Source organism: Aulonocara sp. 'chitande type north' Nkhata Bay, linkage group LG7 (genome assembly GCF_057382095.1).
Source record: "Aulonocara sp. 'chitande type north' Nkhata Bay isolate Kocher_YH1m ecotype deep benthic linkage group LG7, A_spYH_male_GT1.1, whole genome shotgun sequence".
In the NCBI taxonomy this organism is placed as follows: domain Eukaryota; kingdom Metazoa; phylum Chordata; class Actinopteri; order Cichliformes; family Cichlidae; genus Aulonocara; species Aulonocara sp. 'chitande type north' Nkhata Bay.
Window position 1 is genome coordinate 22,196,087 of NC_141350.1, and position 15,818 is coordinate 22,211,904.

Sequence of the window (15,818 nt, forward strand, 5' to 3'; positions counted from 1 at the left end):
AAATGGACCGCCCTGCCGTCTTAGCGTCGGTGGTGCTTTCTGGAGCGCTTTTAATGGAATCATCTGAAAAATGATAAACCCTGCTGTGTGGTACTGTCTGTCTAAGACTGTGCTCCAGTCTTCTTGAGTGAAAGTCTAGCATTTTATTAGACTGTTACTACAAACTAATTTGCACATGTGTGCATCTTTGCATTGCACTTGCACAGTTTATGAATGCAGCTTGCCAATCAAGCTAGCTAGTGTTATTGGATAACTGAGTACTTCACCCTCTCATCCAAATGTGGTAAACCTCTGGCTTCAAAAAACAAACATAGCGTCAGGCAAAATGTTACCGCTGAGGCTTAAAAATGGTGATGTCACTGCGTTTAAACAGCCAGTAGTTTGAACGGTGCTTTTCTTGCAAATTTGACCGTCCCTGTCTTTCTAATGATTTTTAATGTGCTCCTGTGCAGAGTACAGCGCCATCAAATTACCAGAATGCAGATCTGAGGCAGGAGGAAGGAAGACATTAGGAGGTTTAGAGTGTAGCTGACAGGTGGTGAGGAAAGCATGCACACGAAGTAGCACCACACACAGACACACGCTGATTTACACACACAGAAACACAGTGAAATAATCAGAGACATTTGACTGTGTATGTGTCTGACGTTAATAGCTACAAATGAATGAATTTTAATGGAAATTAAGTCGACAGTTAGCGTACAAAACATTAGAAATATCTTCCAAATGCCTAATCTTAAAATGCAATAACTAATCCATCTTCTGCTTCCTTTATTTTTTAATCAGTGAAATCTGAGGGAAAAAAAGTTTCACAGAGTTTTGGTCTGCCTGAAACATAAAAAGATCTGTAATATTTCTAATATTTTGTACACACAGTCTAGGTTGGCTAAAGAAAAGGAGGCCAGTAAAACCTCATCCTTTACAAGTGAGAAGGGAGAGGGTGCGTACTGATTGTCATTCAAGCTGGATTCCCTTTTGAGAGAACAGATGGGTGAAGAAGGGAAGGATGGGTGGGTGGGAAAGAGGGATAGAGGAGGGAAGAAAAGATAACGCAGTTAAAGACAAGCCAAGAGGGAGGGAGCGTCTTCATGGTAAAGGTGTCTGTTTGTGAGTATGAGAAAGTCTGCTGATCTGCTGATGACTGAGATGACAGGAGGGTGATGAGTGATGATATGTGTGTGTGTTTGTTTTCCAGGTGAAATGTCACTCACATTTCCAGAACAGTCTTAAGCTGCTCCAGTTTGGACTTCTTCTCCTCAATCTCACAGTCAGTATGCTGACCCAGTTCGACCAGGAGCAGGCGAGCGATGTCCAGCACTTCCTGGAAGCACAGAGGTTTTTACCTTTAAACTCGAGTGCTGGTGAAATATTGGAGCTTGTGCTGCACGCAGTGATGGCATGAACGCAGCGTGCAAGACGGGATTTAGACAGCGGAGTGTAAATATTTAGACAACAAGACAATGAAGGTTTGTGGTCCATGATGATGATAACGCTTAATATGTGGGAATGTTTAACAGTACTTTATTATTCTTAAAGGATTCAGTCATAATCAGTCAAAACAAACAAACAAACAAAAGAAAAACAAATATGCAAATAAGAGACAGCCTGGGAAAAAAGAAGCAGGAGATTATTAGTGTTGTCTCTCACCTGCAGCTGCTTTGGTTTTTTGAGTTTTAGCTTTCCTGTTTTATATCCTCCGTACTTTTCAAACAGTTCAAAGAAGCTGGTGAAGGATAAGCAGAGGAAAAAAAATCAGAAAATAATTAAAAAACAAAACATTTATGTTAAATGTTTATCCAACAAAAGTTCGCAAAGAGCTGGAGCCCATTCTATTTATACAGTGGACAGGTCACCAGTCCATCATTGGGCCAACAGAGTGACGTGTGCACGCATGCACGCACGCACTCTAGACGGAGCGGCCTGAGGAAACCCATGCAGGCACAAACAGAAAAGCAGACAACCAGGAGGTTTGCAGACAGCAGACACTGCCATCATTGACCCAGAGTTAAAGTTTCTGAGGGGAAGTTCTTGAAATAAAATGCACAGCAACATTCAACAGTGGCTGCCCAATTCAAAGCCGTGAGTGAGCATTAATTCTGTGAGGTAGCTTATAAACTTGTTGTTACCATCTGTTCTCTTCTATATTACTCCTTGAAAGTCTACTCAGAGCAATGCTTCGGGAAGTCTTTCAGGCTTATAAAACAAAATGACTGAGTGAGCATCATAAGCTGGTCTCTGCCTATGCAGCCACACACGGAGAAACCTGGAAACTACTCTGACTAATCATCAAACCATATCTATATTAATATCTACTGACGTGTCAAAACTCATTATGGGTACAGGAGGGGGAAGGTCATCAAATGTCATCCTCTAAATGTGTTAATTTCATTCTGTGGAAAATAAATCTAATTGTTTCCACAGTCCCTTTAATAAATTATGCTTCTTGTAAATCCTGTAAATAGATGTTTCTATACTATAATTTACTCATGACAGTGAGCTGTATCTGTTATCTCTTAACAACACAAGGTTTACTTTTTTCATGTTAAATTATGTATATATGGACACGCTCATGAGTAAATTATGGGATGGGGAATATATCCAGTACACAAATGTTTTCCCTTGTCTTGTTTATTTTTCCACATATACAGAACTTTATTATAAATTTTTGTACTTTAAAAAAACAAAACTAAGCATTAAGTTGTATGAACAGGGAAGAAGGAAGACAACTCAAGGCTTAGTCTGAGCGACTCACAGAGGATGGCGGACTTCCATTTTCATCTTTTGCTTTGGGGTGCGGTCTCCGTGTCGGATAATGGCGATAACACAGCGCAGCTCCATCCTGAAGAAATACAAAAATGAGGCAAAACACACCAGAGACTTCAAACAGACGCTAAACTGAGTTTGGGATCTCAGTGGACCCAAGCAACCATCTGTTAATGTGTTGTGTCATTTTCCCATAACTACTTTTTTTCCCTTAAGAATTATTCTGGGAATCCTTTGAGGATTTTGCATAATCCCATCTGGGAATAATTTTAAGTGAAGGCTAAAATGAGAAATGAAAAATGGAACTTATTATCCCGTGTAGTACTAAGCAACAAAATTTTTTTAATTAAATAAAATAAAAAACTAATTTATGTTTTCATTATTTTTGCACTTAAAAATATTTTTAAGTGCAAAAATATTTTAACATGTCCCTTAATTAAAAAAAAAAAAATCATTTAAGGAATTTATAAGACAAAGACGTGTAGTACACACAGTGGGCCGTTCAACAACATCTTTCCTCAGAATTAGTTAATCTTTTGTTTTTCTCTACATACATGGTTCCTGAGGTTGTTGGGACGATGGGGATGTCTTCAGCCTCCATGGGGATGGACCAGGGGATGTGGAGCTGGGGGGCTAACTCCCTCATTACCATATTCCTGGAGATGTCGAGAAAAGCAGAAAAACAAACAAAATGACTAAATGCGAAGCAAAGCTCATTCCATCAGCTCTTCCTTGTGCTAATCAATCCACGGCTGTTTGAAATTGAGCATGTCCATCTAAGTCACAGTCCAGTGTTTAACACAGTATAGCAGCGACACCTACCCCAGGACTTTGGCACAGTCGTCGTAGTATTTCATGGAGTTTTTGACAAAGCTGAAGCCGTTAACGTCACAGACAAACGAATGGCCATTGGCTCTGAGCAGGTCGAACCCACACACTGTTTGCTATAATCACACAAGCAAAAGCATTAAAGCCGGTTCACAGTGCATGAGAATGTAGTTAGCCGCTGAGCAGAAAACACATTCAAACAACTAAACAGGTGAAGTAGGATTTTCATTTTAATTAATTTGGTGACATTGGACATAAAGAATGTGCATATGTGTTGTTTTCCACTGGATAGAAAATAGAGCAACTGAGAAGCCGTTTTAAGATTTCATTACGGGAACAAAATGCTACATTTCTCCAAATAACATTAAATTTCTTAGCAGTAATACATTTTTTGTTGCCTTCTGCTGCAGTCATGTGTTTTACTTTGTTCAGAGTGAAGGAGTTTCTTCTATTTATGAGTCGTATAAGATGAATTGTAGGTGTTAGAAGAGTAAGCAGCAGAAAGCAGCTGGTTACTACACTGTGTACTCAAAAAGTGATTTTAGTTCCTTTCATTTATTTAAAAAAAAAAAAATCTAAGTAGTTTCACCTTTCACTCATCGTTTTCCCCACATCTGGAGACTCTACAAGGGTTACATAAACAGGTGTACAGTCTTTGACCACTTGAGGCACAGGAAGCAGTAAAAATAACAAGAAAGGGACCACGAGACCACGGCGGTTACACGGCTCACAGTGAACACTCACTACATTCACACATGGTGCGCTTGTGCGAGTCTTTTACCTTGAATGCCAGGCAGACCTTGCGGGCCACCAGTTTCTCCATGGCGGTCAGCATGACTGGGTAGCGGATCTCCTTCCCCTCGCTGTCCCTCTCTACCTTCCCATCCAGTGCTGGAGACTTCCTGGCCTCAGCGTGAGCATAGTCCGGGCCCACTGTATAAACCTAAGAAACAGCACAGAGCCAACGACTCAGAAGACGTCTCAGAGCAGATGAAATATTTCATTTGTCTATTCTTGACCAATATGGTAGCTCCCACCACATCAGTTCAACAATGTATAAACCTCAAATAACTATGAACGGTACCTTTACATCAGTGCCATCTGTCGGCATGAACTCCTCGTAGATATAAGAGCCAGTCTTTCGTACACTGCTTTCTGGGGAGTACACACTACTACGGCTCCCTATCTGCAGCAAAGAGAGAGAAAAACACAGAAGAAGAAACCCCCCCCAAAATAAACATATAGCCGCATGTTAAGCTAATTGTCATAATAAAAACATGGTATTTTTTCAGCTTCAGTGATAAACGGGTACCTTTCTGAAGAGTCTTTGGCTTCCTCCTCCGGCAGATGTTGGGTAATAGATGTAGACGTTGTGGTCCTCTGCACACACTGGTTTCTCCACAAAGGGTTTGTGGAACACCTCCCCATTCACCTCAACTTGGTCCTCCCCCTCCACCAGGTTACACTCTGCACGGGGCAAGACTAAAGCTTTTAAATTCAGGTTGCCAGGAAATAGTTAAAACATACAGAAAAATCTACAGCATTGATGTTTACATATGGAATGAAATTAGTTTTGCTTAAAGATGGCAGTTAATTAGATTACTGATGTTTTCTATGTGATATTCGGTAGCAGAAATCACCACATTTAATATTTACCATGTTATCTTGTGTTCATTCTGTTGAAATGAAAATACTTCTTTAACACAAAGTAAAAGCCCACCTTCAGGATTGTCAGGGTCTCGGTTCAGCACAGCGTAACGAGGCAGGTCGATGCCCTCCTCCTGCAGGATCCGATACACTTCCCTCCTGACATGGAACGATTGGAGTTAGTGAGCCTCCGAGAACAAACGTCACAGTTTATTTAATGTGGCCATGAGCAGTGTATGTATGCAAGAGCTGGGCAAGTCGGAGGGAACATGCAATACATGTGAAAATAGCAATGTTGTTCACATGACACAACCTCTCGCTGCTCTGATTATCCAGGAAAAAACAAAAACAAAGATGCAAACAAATCAGATTCATGAAAGAATTTCACATTTAGAATTTCCCTTTGGCAAGCAAAAGCCAGTGTTAGAGGTGTGGGGGTTTGCATGAGGACCGTGGCAGAGAGCAATGCAAATGTTTGAAAATGATTCCCATCTCTCCTGCAAGCCGCTCCAATGAATGAGCTCACCCTTCAGCTTCACTGACATCAAAACTCTTCCAAGCAAAACAGTGAGTTTGTTTTTTTAAATACATTCTGGAAAATTAAACAGCATCTGATAAATGTACTTTAAGAGTTAAACTGATATTTTAGGAGGACCCTTTAGGCACAGCTGCCACCATTTCACTGGCGGCCACACAGTTGAGGCCTAATTTTAAAACTAGCTAGTTACGTTTTTACATTGTGATAACCTTCAGCTGTGCATGTGTGCTCACACGTACCTATCCTGAATGAAATACTGCATGTTGAGATCATTGATGAGCAGTGGATTCCTGAGTTTGGCATATTCCACTGCTTTGTCCAGAGGGAAACCTAAAAAGTAAAACATATCTTCGTCAGTACAAGCTGGACCGGCATTTAAAAATAATACAGTAATCGAGATTTTTTTATGCTTTGAAAACTCTGGATATACAACAGTGTATGAGTCCTCAAATAAGAGATCAACAAAACTGAATATCTCCTAGATGCAAATGTTGGAAATGTTTTTACTTCAATTCCAAAATGAGCATTTTTAATCAGGAAGTGTTTAAAAGCATTTACAGTTCATTGAAGTTTTAAACAGTCATCACTGAAACCCTCTGACACCCAGGAGCAAAATTATGTCCTTTAATGGCCTCAGTACTTAAAAATATATAAAGATGTTTTTGCTTTCTGTGTTATGAAGTTGGTATAATTTAGCAGGGCCATGTTCAACCTGCTTTTTGAAGATGTGATCAACATGTGAGGGGATGAAATTCTTCAAAAATCTGGAAGAGCAGAAATGACTTTGGGCAATACATGTGAGGTGGTCAAAATAAATGGGTTAACAAACAGGTATTTACAGTCTGCAGTGGAGACACATCTGCAAAAATAATAACACAGGCCTCATAATGCATTCTCATTTGCTCATTAAGGATATCGGCACTCATTTAGATCAAGCAGAGCATTTGATCTAAATGAGTGCGAGTCTGATGCTAAGTCTTAGCATAGATGCTAAGTCTGAAAACTTGGGGGAAAATGCCGCTGTCACATTACATGTGTGACAGAAAATAATGAGAAGTATACAGGATCTACTTTACTGTTTCTCACAAGTCAAACTCTGTCAGAATGGTGAGAAAGTCCTTTTAATTATTACTGTTGCACTATTTTACTGTACTTGCTATATGATCTCTTCACAAAGGACAGTTTTTTCCTGTGTTTACTAATGAACTGATCTGTGGTGAGAAGCATCTCATCTTGTTTAGGTACCCCAAAAAAAAAAAAAAAAAAAAAAAAAAAAAAAAAAGCAGAAGAAGAAGACATGAATCACAAAAAGTAAAGAAATAAAAATAGCGTTTCAAATCTAACTTAAACCAGGTAAGGTTTCAACCCTAATATCCCCCAGTCATGTCTCCCTCCCACCTTCGCATTTCTCCTCATGCAACAGATGCTTCGGTTTGCAATTTTTACCTTTGGAGTGGAAGGAGATGAGGCAATCACAGAGGGGCCATTTCTCCACAGGCTCCTCCAGGATGACCTCCTCAGGAAAAATGACCACATCAATGTAGTCAAACTTACAAAGGCGCTCCAAGATCTGAGTCATGGGCTTGGATTTGGATTTCTTTGTCATCGCGCATATGCCGACCACAATCTGTCGCTCTGAGGGCTGGTGGAGCAAGGAAGAGGGCAGAGAAGGTTAAGCTAGAGAAGACAAGAGTCAGTTAACCCTGACAACATGTCTGAGTGGCCGGGCAGTATAAAGATGGGCTTTATTACTTTCACAGTTGGGCAATTCACATTATCACAGCAGCAAAGTGGGCAGAGTAGGAATAAACAGCTGCAGTTTAAGGTAATACCCACAATAATACTATCAAAAAAGGAAAATGTGCACTATACAAGTATGTATAGTGAAGCCATGTAGTGGGCAGCATTAACTGAACTATCACTAACTTTCAGTTCACAGCACAGCTGAAAATTTAAGTTAAGCTAAAGCTTTTTATGTCTCATTAGCATGCTAATCATTGAGCCATCTGCACTGTTGTGTAGAGATCAAACTAATTATTTAAATATTTAGATATTTGTTAGGGTACACATTTATTTATTTATTTTTTATTTTAATTATGGTTATTATTTATTTTACTAAACATCCAAATGACATCTCTCTCCTTCAAAGCAGTAACTGTTAAAAATCAGATGAGCTGAAGCTTTAGTAATTCTAATTCTCTAATTCTTTACAATAAAGAATTATTATCTAAGCTATAGACAGTACTGATTTATGACATCTTCCTCTCCAACTGGAAGCACAGTGCAAGCTCTCTTTCTTCTGTGCTCACTTGATGAGTGAGCAGTGAGGGTTCAGAGTGACCGACAGAGAAATAAGACACCTTCAGTTGCTTCTAAAGTTCCCTCTGACTGTTTATTACATTTTAATATAGATTTTTTGGGGGGCAAAGAGTAGATTATGTTGTTAATTAGTACTGCGGCTAAGAAACCCTGAAAATGATATTTGAAAAGTGCAAAAAATTCAAACTGAAGCTGTTCAAAGTCCAGCTCAGAGCACTGCTACAAGTGTGATAATAAAGAGGACCACTGCAGAGGGGACAGAGCGGTGTTTAAGTTGCAGCACACTCTGTCCTCGAGCCAAACTTTGGATTACTTTTCCTCATCTGATAAGGATCCTAAAATAGGAGTTTCATCAACACCCCGTCTTGTGGGTAATGAGCGCTACAGTCCCACAGGGCGAGAAGAACAACCGTGGATGACCATTAGAACATTAAGTCAGTAATTACCCTTTCTGAAACCTGAAAAATATGATGGTTCTTGCAGCTTTGCAAATGCATTAAACATCACACGAAAAGAAACAAAAGCTTTACTGATAAGGACACTTGATTACATTTATGGTGAATATATTGGATACAAGATTACTACACAATATAGTGTCAGCCACAATCCTATTAACCAAGCTAACGTTGTGAATCTCAAAGACGGAGACAAAGGTTACGGCTCCTAATGAAGCAGTACTTTATAGTCCATTTATAGCAACAGGACACTAAGGCCCAGAAGCCTTATGTTACAGGCCTTCGATGGGGTCTGTTTTTAAACTGTTTTTTTAACAGAAAAGCAGAGACAGGAGACATCAGTTGCGTTCGGTCTGCAGGCTCTTCCTCGTCTGATTTATTAACAGAGTTTAACAACGTCCTTTTCTTTTCATTTAGACACACACATTTCGCTTTTAACAACACAAACATTCAATTAGGTCCATAGCTCAAACCCTTTTGGTTACCTTGCACTCTCACAAGAATAAACTTACAAAATAATCATTGTATATGAACGTCCTTATTTACAATAAATCTGTAACCAATTTCACTGCATTTCAGCATCAAAACATTTCTGTGCAGCACCACTAACACTGCAATTAACCCGCTTATGTCACCTTTATACTTTTCTTATACTTTAACAGATTCAAACAATATATTACATTTGTAACCAATAAACAAAAATATTCTTCCCTTGCTCACAAACAGTTCACAATCATCCACAAACAGTATACATCAGACTATTTACATTTGACACATAAGAACTGGGTAGGTCCTAATCAACTGTAACTTCCAATAATGCCAGGATAAAAGAAGTGTCTAAGAGCTCCATTTGTCACAAAATAAAACAGGTAATAAGACCAGCTGCCTATTTAGACTACGAGTGAAATGGCGGCTGCCATTACAAATGGCGGTATAGTTAGCTTTCTCTCAATCAGTGAAAACACACTCTCTCACAACATTTGCGGTCTTTAAACTAAGACAGAAAAAGGTTTCTTGCCTTTATATGTACATTGTGGTGAGCAAACTTGAACTACTGACCTGTTTTTTTAACAGAAAAGCAGAGACAGGAGACATCAGTTGCGTTCGGTCTGCAGGCTCTTCCTCGTCTGAGGCCGAGACGCGTTGCAACAGCCTATCGCACTCACCACTATCTCCCCCTTGTGGCAATGCCACGCAATTACATTGTCCATAACGCTAAATGAAAAGTGCAATACCACCATAAAATCAGGTCTTTTACATCAAAAACAATTCACAACAAAATTACAATTGTGACCATACACTTGTGGGCGTCACACACTCCCCAACAAAAAGAAAATGGCTCCTGACATTTAACCTCTTACCCTTTAAAACTCATTATACTCATTACTCAAACAACTCAAATCACATCCCCTTCCCACATACCCACATTCCTTGTGTACTAACATGTATAGATTGGGCAGTTATAATATACAGGGAAGGTGCCTGGGTGTGCACAGTGAGATGTTGGAATGCGATATGGCACTAGGGGGAAGTAAGGTAACAGGGGATATGGTGGCATGGTGTAGTGTGTTGTGTTTGGTGACTCGTGCACTTCAGCACAACTGACTGATGGATGCACCCGGAGAGAGGGCTGGCCAAGGGTGTCATATGTGAAATGTGTAACAGGCCGTCGTTCTCTAGTAGACCTTCTTAGAACTGATTCATTAGTCGGCGGGGCCACGTTAGGTGTATACTGTGCCCTTTCTGAAAGCGGCAGTCCAACTTCTCCTTCGTCGACTGTGAAAGGCACTTCAGTGACTCCTGATTCCTGTACCCTCTCATGTTCCTCCTCTCCCATGTCGTTGTCAAGTTCAGTGCTTTGGTGTCCACCATCTTGTTCCATTCCTTGTTCCCTCAATTCATCTGTTGCTTCTGTTGGCTGAGGTGCTCCACAGTTGACCACTCTGCTGAACTCAGCTGTTCCTCTTGGGGGTCCAACAGTATGGTTACAGGTATGTAGTGCATCCTCTTTGTTCCCACTTCTCAAATCATACCTCAACTCATAATACATGGAACTCTCATCCTCATCGGAGCTTGCGTCAGAGTGGGGTTGAAACTCTGTCTCTCCTTGAGCTGGTTTTGGTTTCTTTTTCTTGACGGCGGATGGCCCGTCCCCCTTATCTACAGCAGGCAAGTCCACAGGAAGCTCATTGACAAGATGCAATAGATTGCGATGCAGAACACGCACTTTCTTCCCCTTTGCCTCTGAGGTCACTCTGTACACTGGGCTGTCATTGATCTGTTCCTTCACCACATAAATGGTGTTCTCCCAGTAGGACCTTAACTTGCCAGGACCACCCCTCTCAGTCAGGTTCCGCACTAGTACTCTGTCTCCAGGTTGGAGTACCACTCCTTTCAAATGCCGGTCATAGTGTTTCTTTCCACGATCACTTGACTTTTGGCTGTTTCCAGATGCAATCCTGTAAGCCTCAGTCATTCGTACTTTCCATTTCTCAGCATAACCTCTTGCAGTTTGTGGCTCTCCATCAGTAACCAACTTGAACAGGAGGTCTACTGGCATTCGTGGATGTCGACCAAAAAGCAGAAAGAATGGCGAGTAACCCGTTGCTTCATGGCGAGTGCAATTGTACGCATGAACCATCTGTGGGAGATATTCTCTCCATCTTTCTTTTTTTTCTTCACTCAGGGTCCTCAGCATCTGCAAGATGGTACGATTAAAGCGTTCAGCTGGGTTGCCCTGAGGGTGGTACGGAGTTGTTCGAGAGTGCCCCACATTGCTCAACTGTTGTAGAGTCCGGAAAAGCTCGTTCTCGAACTCCCGCCCCTGATCATGGTGCAGCCTTAAAGGGTAGCCAAACCTGGGGATATAATCACTGAAAATCCTTTCAGCTGCAGTTTTGCCACTCTTGTTGCGGGTTGGATAAGCCTGGGCATACCTAGTAAAGTGGTCTACCACAACTAGGATATACTGATATCCGCCCCTGCTTGGCTCTAAGTGGAGGTAATCAACTGAAACCAATTCCATTGGTGAGCTTGTGGTAATGCTGGACATGGGAGCTCGGACATGTGTCACCGGTTTCTTCTGTTTGATGCACGGACACTGCCGGGTGACATAGGCTTCGATGTCTCGCCTCATGTATGGCCAGTAGAACCGTTGCCTCGCCAGGCTGAGAACTCTTTCTACCCCGACATGCCCCATGTCATCATGCAGATGTTTCAGGACCAGGGATTTGAAGCTAGCTGGTAAGACTAGTTGGCGCTTTTCTGCAGTCTTACGATACAGAACTCCGTCTTCTAAGCTCAGCTTTGTCCACTCATGCATCATTTTCCTTGCCGGACCTCTCACATTCCGTCTCATGTCATCTGTCAGCTTTTGATCTGAGTCTTTCATTTTCATGATCTCACCTATCGCAGGATCTGCTCTTTGAGCCCTTTGTAGTTCATCCAAATTGATGGGCGTGACCATTTCTTGGATTACTGGTTCAAGCTGGTCACCTTGCGCTAAAACCAGAGCAGCGATCCATGCGACATCTCCATGCTTGCCTGCTCCACATCCCTCCCAAGTAGCGGCAACAGCTTCTTTGGAGAGCTCTTTTGTACATTCAGTGACGTATCTGTCAATGTCAAGGGGACTCCTCGACAGGGTGTCTGCGTCAACATTTACTTTGCCAGGTCTGTACCTTATATCAAACCTGAAATCTGATAGCTCTCCCACCCATCTGAACCCAACCGCATTCAACTTGGCGGTACTCATGACATAAGTTAAGGGATTGTTGTCTGTGTAGATGGTAAAATACGGGGCATAGAACAAGTAATCCCTGAACTTCTCGCAGACAGCCCACTTGAGGGCGAGAAACTCAAGCTTGCCCGAGTGGAGTCTGTAATTCTTTTCAGCCGGTGTCAGTGTTCGGGAGCCGTATCCAATCACTCTTAGCTTCCCACTCTGATGTTGGTAGAGAACGGCCCCAAGTCCTTTATCAGATGCGTCTGTATGAAGGACGAAGGGAAGCTCAAAATCCGGGTAGGCAAGTACAGGGGGGTTTACCAACATATCAATCAACTTACACAGGGCACCCTGGTGCTTCTCTGCCCACTCAACTGGTGTTTTGGATGGTAACTGTGCGCCTTTCCCCTTCTGTCCTGTAACCTTCCCCAGAAGATGCTCCTCTTTGGTTTTCTTGGGTTGCAAAAGCTCATAGATGGGTTTTGCTATTCTCGAGAAATCCTGGATATATGAGCGATAGTAACTCAGGAACCCAGCAATCCTCCTCACATCTCCCACTGTGGCAGGTGTCTCCTTTTTCAGGGCGTACACTGCCTCGAGATCTTTTGGGTCAATGCGTACTCCTTCAGCTGACACTAAGCGCCCAACATACCTCACTTCTCTTTTAAATAGGTCACATTTTGTCGGCCGGAGTTTGACTCCGTAGTTCTGCAGGGCTCTCAAGACTTTCCTCAGCCCTTCCACATGTTCCTCAAAAGTCTTGGCGTAGCACAAGATGTCATCCAAGTATGGAATGCAGCACTCATCCCGAAGGGGAGCCAGCATTTCTTCCATACTGCGTTGGAATGCAGCAGGTGCGTTGGTAAGACCGAAGGGAATTCGCACCCATTCATAAAGGCCCCAGGGGGTGATGAATGCAGTCAGATGGCGGGATCCTTCTGCTATAAAGCCCTGGTGATAGGCTTTTCCCTGGTCCAAAATGGAGAACCAGTTGTACCCTCCCAAGGTGTCAATGAGGTCCTGGATTCTTGGTAATGGGTGGCGATCAGGTACTGTGCGCTGGTTCAGGAGACGGTAGTCGATACAGAGCCTTAGGGAGCCATCCTTTTTCCGCACGCAAACTATTGGCGCAGAGTAAGGGGATCTAGACTTTACAATCCATCCTCTTGCCAAGAGGTCCTCAATATACTCTTTAACCTCCTTATAGAGGGGTTTTGGAATTGAGGTGTACGATTTCTGAATTGGGGTTGTGTCTTTGAGTGTTATTGTCATTTCCAAGCTGGGAATGCACCCCATGTCATTCTCATCACGTGCAAAAGCCCCTGACTCTTCCCTTAACATTTTCTTGGCAACAGTCTGTTGGTCTTCAGTCAGGTGACTAACATCAACAGGTGGATCCCATTCCTGTGTTGCTTGATCTTCACCGCACTGCTGGGGTATTTGAGATACATCAGGGTCGACATCTTGAGTCACTTTGGGCTCACCGAGGTTTGGTAAGTCAGTTTGTACGACTCCTGCTATTGGTTCAATAGTTCCAAGGGCTGCTCTGCCGGTGAGGGTCACATCATGCTTAGTGTGATTGCCAATAGGTACTTTGACATATGGGACTCTGGCATCACAAACTGTGAGGAGGCTGTTGCCAATATCAAGCTGTTGCAGTTGTGGGTTGCTCTCAGTTGGTTCAAAGAGCACGAGGGGGTTGGACATGTCAACTGTAGAGGAGACTTTACACTTAACATACTTAACTTGACCAGCCGGGATTACTACATCATACAGGCCCACTTTTAGGACACTCTGGCTGACCACGTTATCACTGGTAAGCTTGGTCTGGATGAAGTTGACCAGTGCCGTCGCTGTGTCATCTTGGAGGTTCATCGCGCTGCGCAGGAGGCTCACAATGGTGGGTATGAGGTTTGTACTAGCATTTGGCCCCAGTATCAGCTGTTCAATTACATTGAAACCAATCAGGGGGCAGTCCATGGGCACACTGCTTACTAAAAAGGGGACTTGTACAGTCAAGTTTGGGTCACTATTCTCTGGGAGACTCACCATCACGCCCACCCAGCCGTCGTAGGGTAATGGCTGGCCATTAACACCAAGCACACTAAGAGCCTTATCTCCAATAAGTTCTGTCAGTGGCCGGAGTTTGTGGTCAGAGAGGTAGGTTTTTGCCCACTGGCGATCAATGAGACTCACTTGTGCACCTGTGTCCAATAAACAGTCCACTGCAAAGCTATGAATGTAACACTTGATTTTACATTTTTTCCCAACAAGCTGTGCCACTCTCTCACTTGCCCCTGTGTCTGCATTTTTCGTTGGAAGGGTCGCCCAACTACTTCTGACATGAGCAAACTCTTCTGAGCACATACCTCGTGATTTTGGGTCTGGCTGTCCACTGGTTCTGGGCGTGTGTGTATCAGCAGGAGGCCAACTAGAGCTTCTGGGTTGGCTTCGTTTGAGACATCCCACTGCCCTGTGACCTGTCTCCCCACAGATAAAACAATGAGTGCATGAAGTAGCCCCACTTTCAATACACTTGGGACAGCCATACTGTTTTGCAGTTTGTCTGGGCTTCTGCTTTGGGTGTGCACACTGACAAGTGGGTTCACGAGCCTGACTGGCTGTGAGAGACTCAACCACTTTGGTCAGGGTTTCCACCTTCGCAGCCAGCTCTTCTATGACTTTATTCTTACTCTTAGATTTACAGTCAGTCATTTCAGTGTCTTTAGCAGGTTCAAGTTGAGCAGTATGAGCATGTGTTACCTTTTGTCGAGTGGAATATCCCAGTCTTCGCTGTCGCTCACTCTCTTCGCTTGACACTTTGTTCACTTGCCTTATCAAGGCTTCATCTGACACACTGTAGTCTGATAGTAGTGGCTTGAGTTCATTACGAATGTCACTATATTTTGGTAGAAGACCTTGATGAATGGTGCGTAGAAATACATTTTGGATCGTACGTGTCTCATACGCAACGTCCATGTTATCCTGCCTGGATGCAAACATGACTTTCTGCTTCAGTCCAATCATCCTGTAGAGGAACTGTTGTGGAGTTTCATGGTCATGTTGCTTAGTGCTCAACAATTCCTGAAATAACTCACTCCCACTCTTCTCACTCAGGTGTGAACGTAGTAAGCTTTTGAGTTCAATGAGGGTCAAGTCATCTTTACTGATCAACATGTCCTTAAACTGTCCAGGCTTGATAATACGGAGCACACCTTGAATGATCTCTCCCTCTGTGTGCTTCACCTTGAGCCCCTCCTCAATCTGCTTACACAGTCCATGGTAGCTAATGTCAGATGCAATGTCCCCAACCTGACCACCATGTACTTTAAACTCTCTGCGTTGCAAAAATGGCAGGTCTCTTAGGGAAACCATGTGATCAGGCTTAGATTGTCGCATGTCTGTGGTGGAGCGGCTGTTTGTCACGCTCTCAGCTCGAGGCTGGAGTGACTGTGTAATAGTGGGGGTGGGTGTGTCTTGTGTTGCAGATGTCACTTGTAAATCTGCTAACTTTTTACCAAGTGCCTCGTAGTTAGCCTTTAGC

The 15,818-nt window shown here is 42.8% G+C and overlaps 1 protein-coding gene across 7 annotated transcripts in view; it reads right to left on the reverse strand.

Moving 5' to 3' along the window:
- ppip5k1b (diphosphoinositol pentakisphosphate kinase 1b) overlaps positions 1-15,818 on the reverse strand; it is a 57,138-nt gene that overhangs the window by 27,740 nt on the left and 13,580 nt on the right. For 4 of the 7 annotated variants that reach the window (XM_086299397.1, XM_086299400.1, XM_086299399.1 and 1 more), the window contains exons 3-13: positions 7,223-7,418; positions 6,016-6,106; positions 5,312-5,397; positions 4,904-5,058; positions 4,676-4,777; positions 4,373-4,534; positions 3,586-3,707; positions 3,318-3,419; positions 2,753-2,839; positions 1,648-1,723; positions 1,212-1,321 (exon numbers count right to left, since the gene is read on the reverse strand). In XM_086299397.1, the coding sequence (XP_086155523.1) occupies positions 1,212-1,321; positions 1,648-1,723; positions 2,753-2,839; positions 3,318-3,419; positions 3,586-3,707; positions 4,373-4,534; positions 4,676-4,777; positions 4,904-5,058; positions 5,312-5,397; positions 6,016-6,106; positions 7,223-7,418 (1,289 nt within the window). Of the gene's footprint in view, positions 1-948; positions 973-1,211; positions 1,322-1,647; positions 1,724-2,752; positions 2,840-3,317; positions 3,420-3,585; positions 3,708-4,372; positions 4,535-4,675; positions 4,778-4,903; positions 5,059-5,311; positions 5,398-6,015; positions 6,107-7,222; positions 7,419-15,818 lie in introns of all 7 variants that reach the window. The other 3 variants (XM_086299402.1, XM_086299401.1, XM_086299398.1) reach the window with 1 other exon arrangement.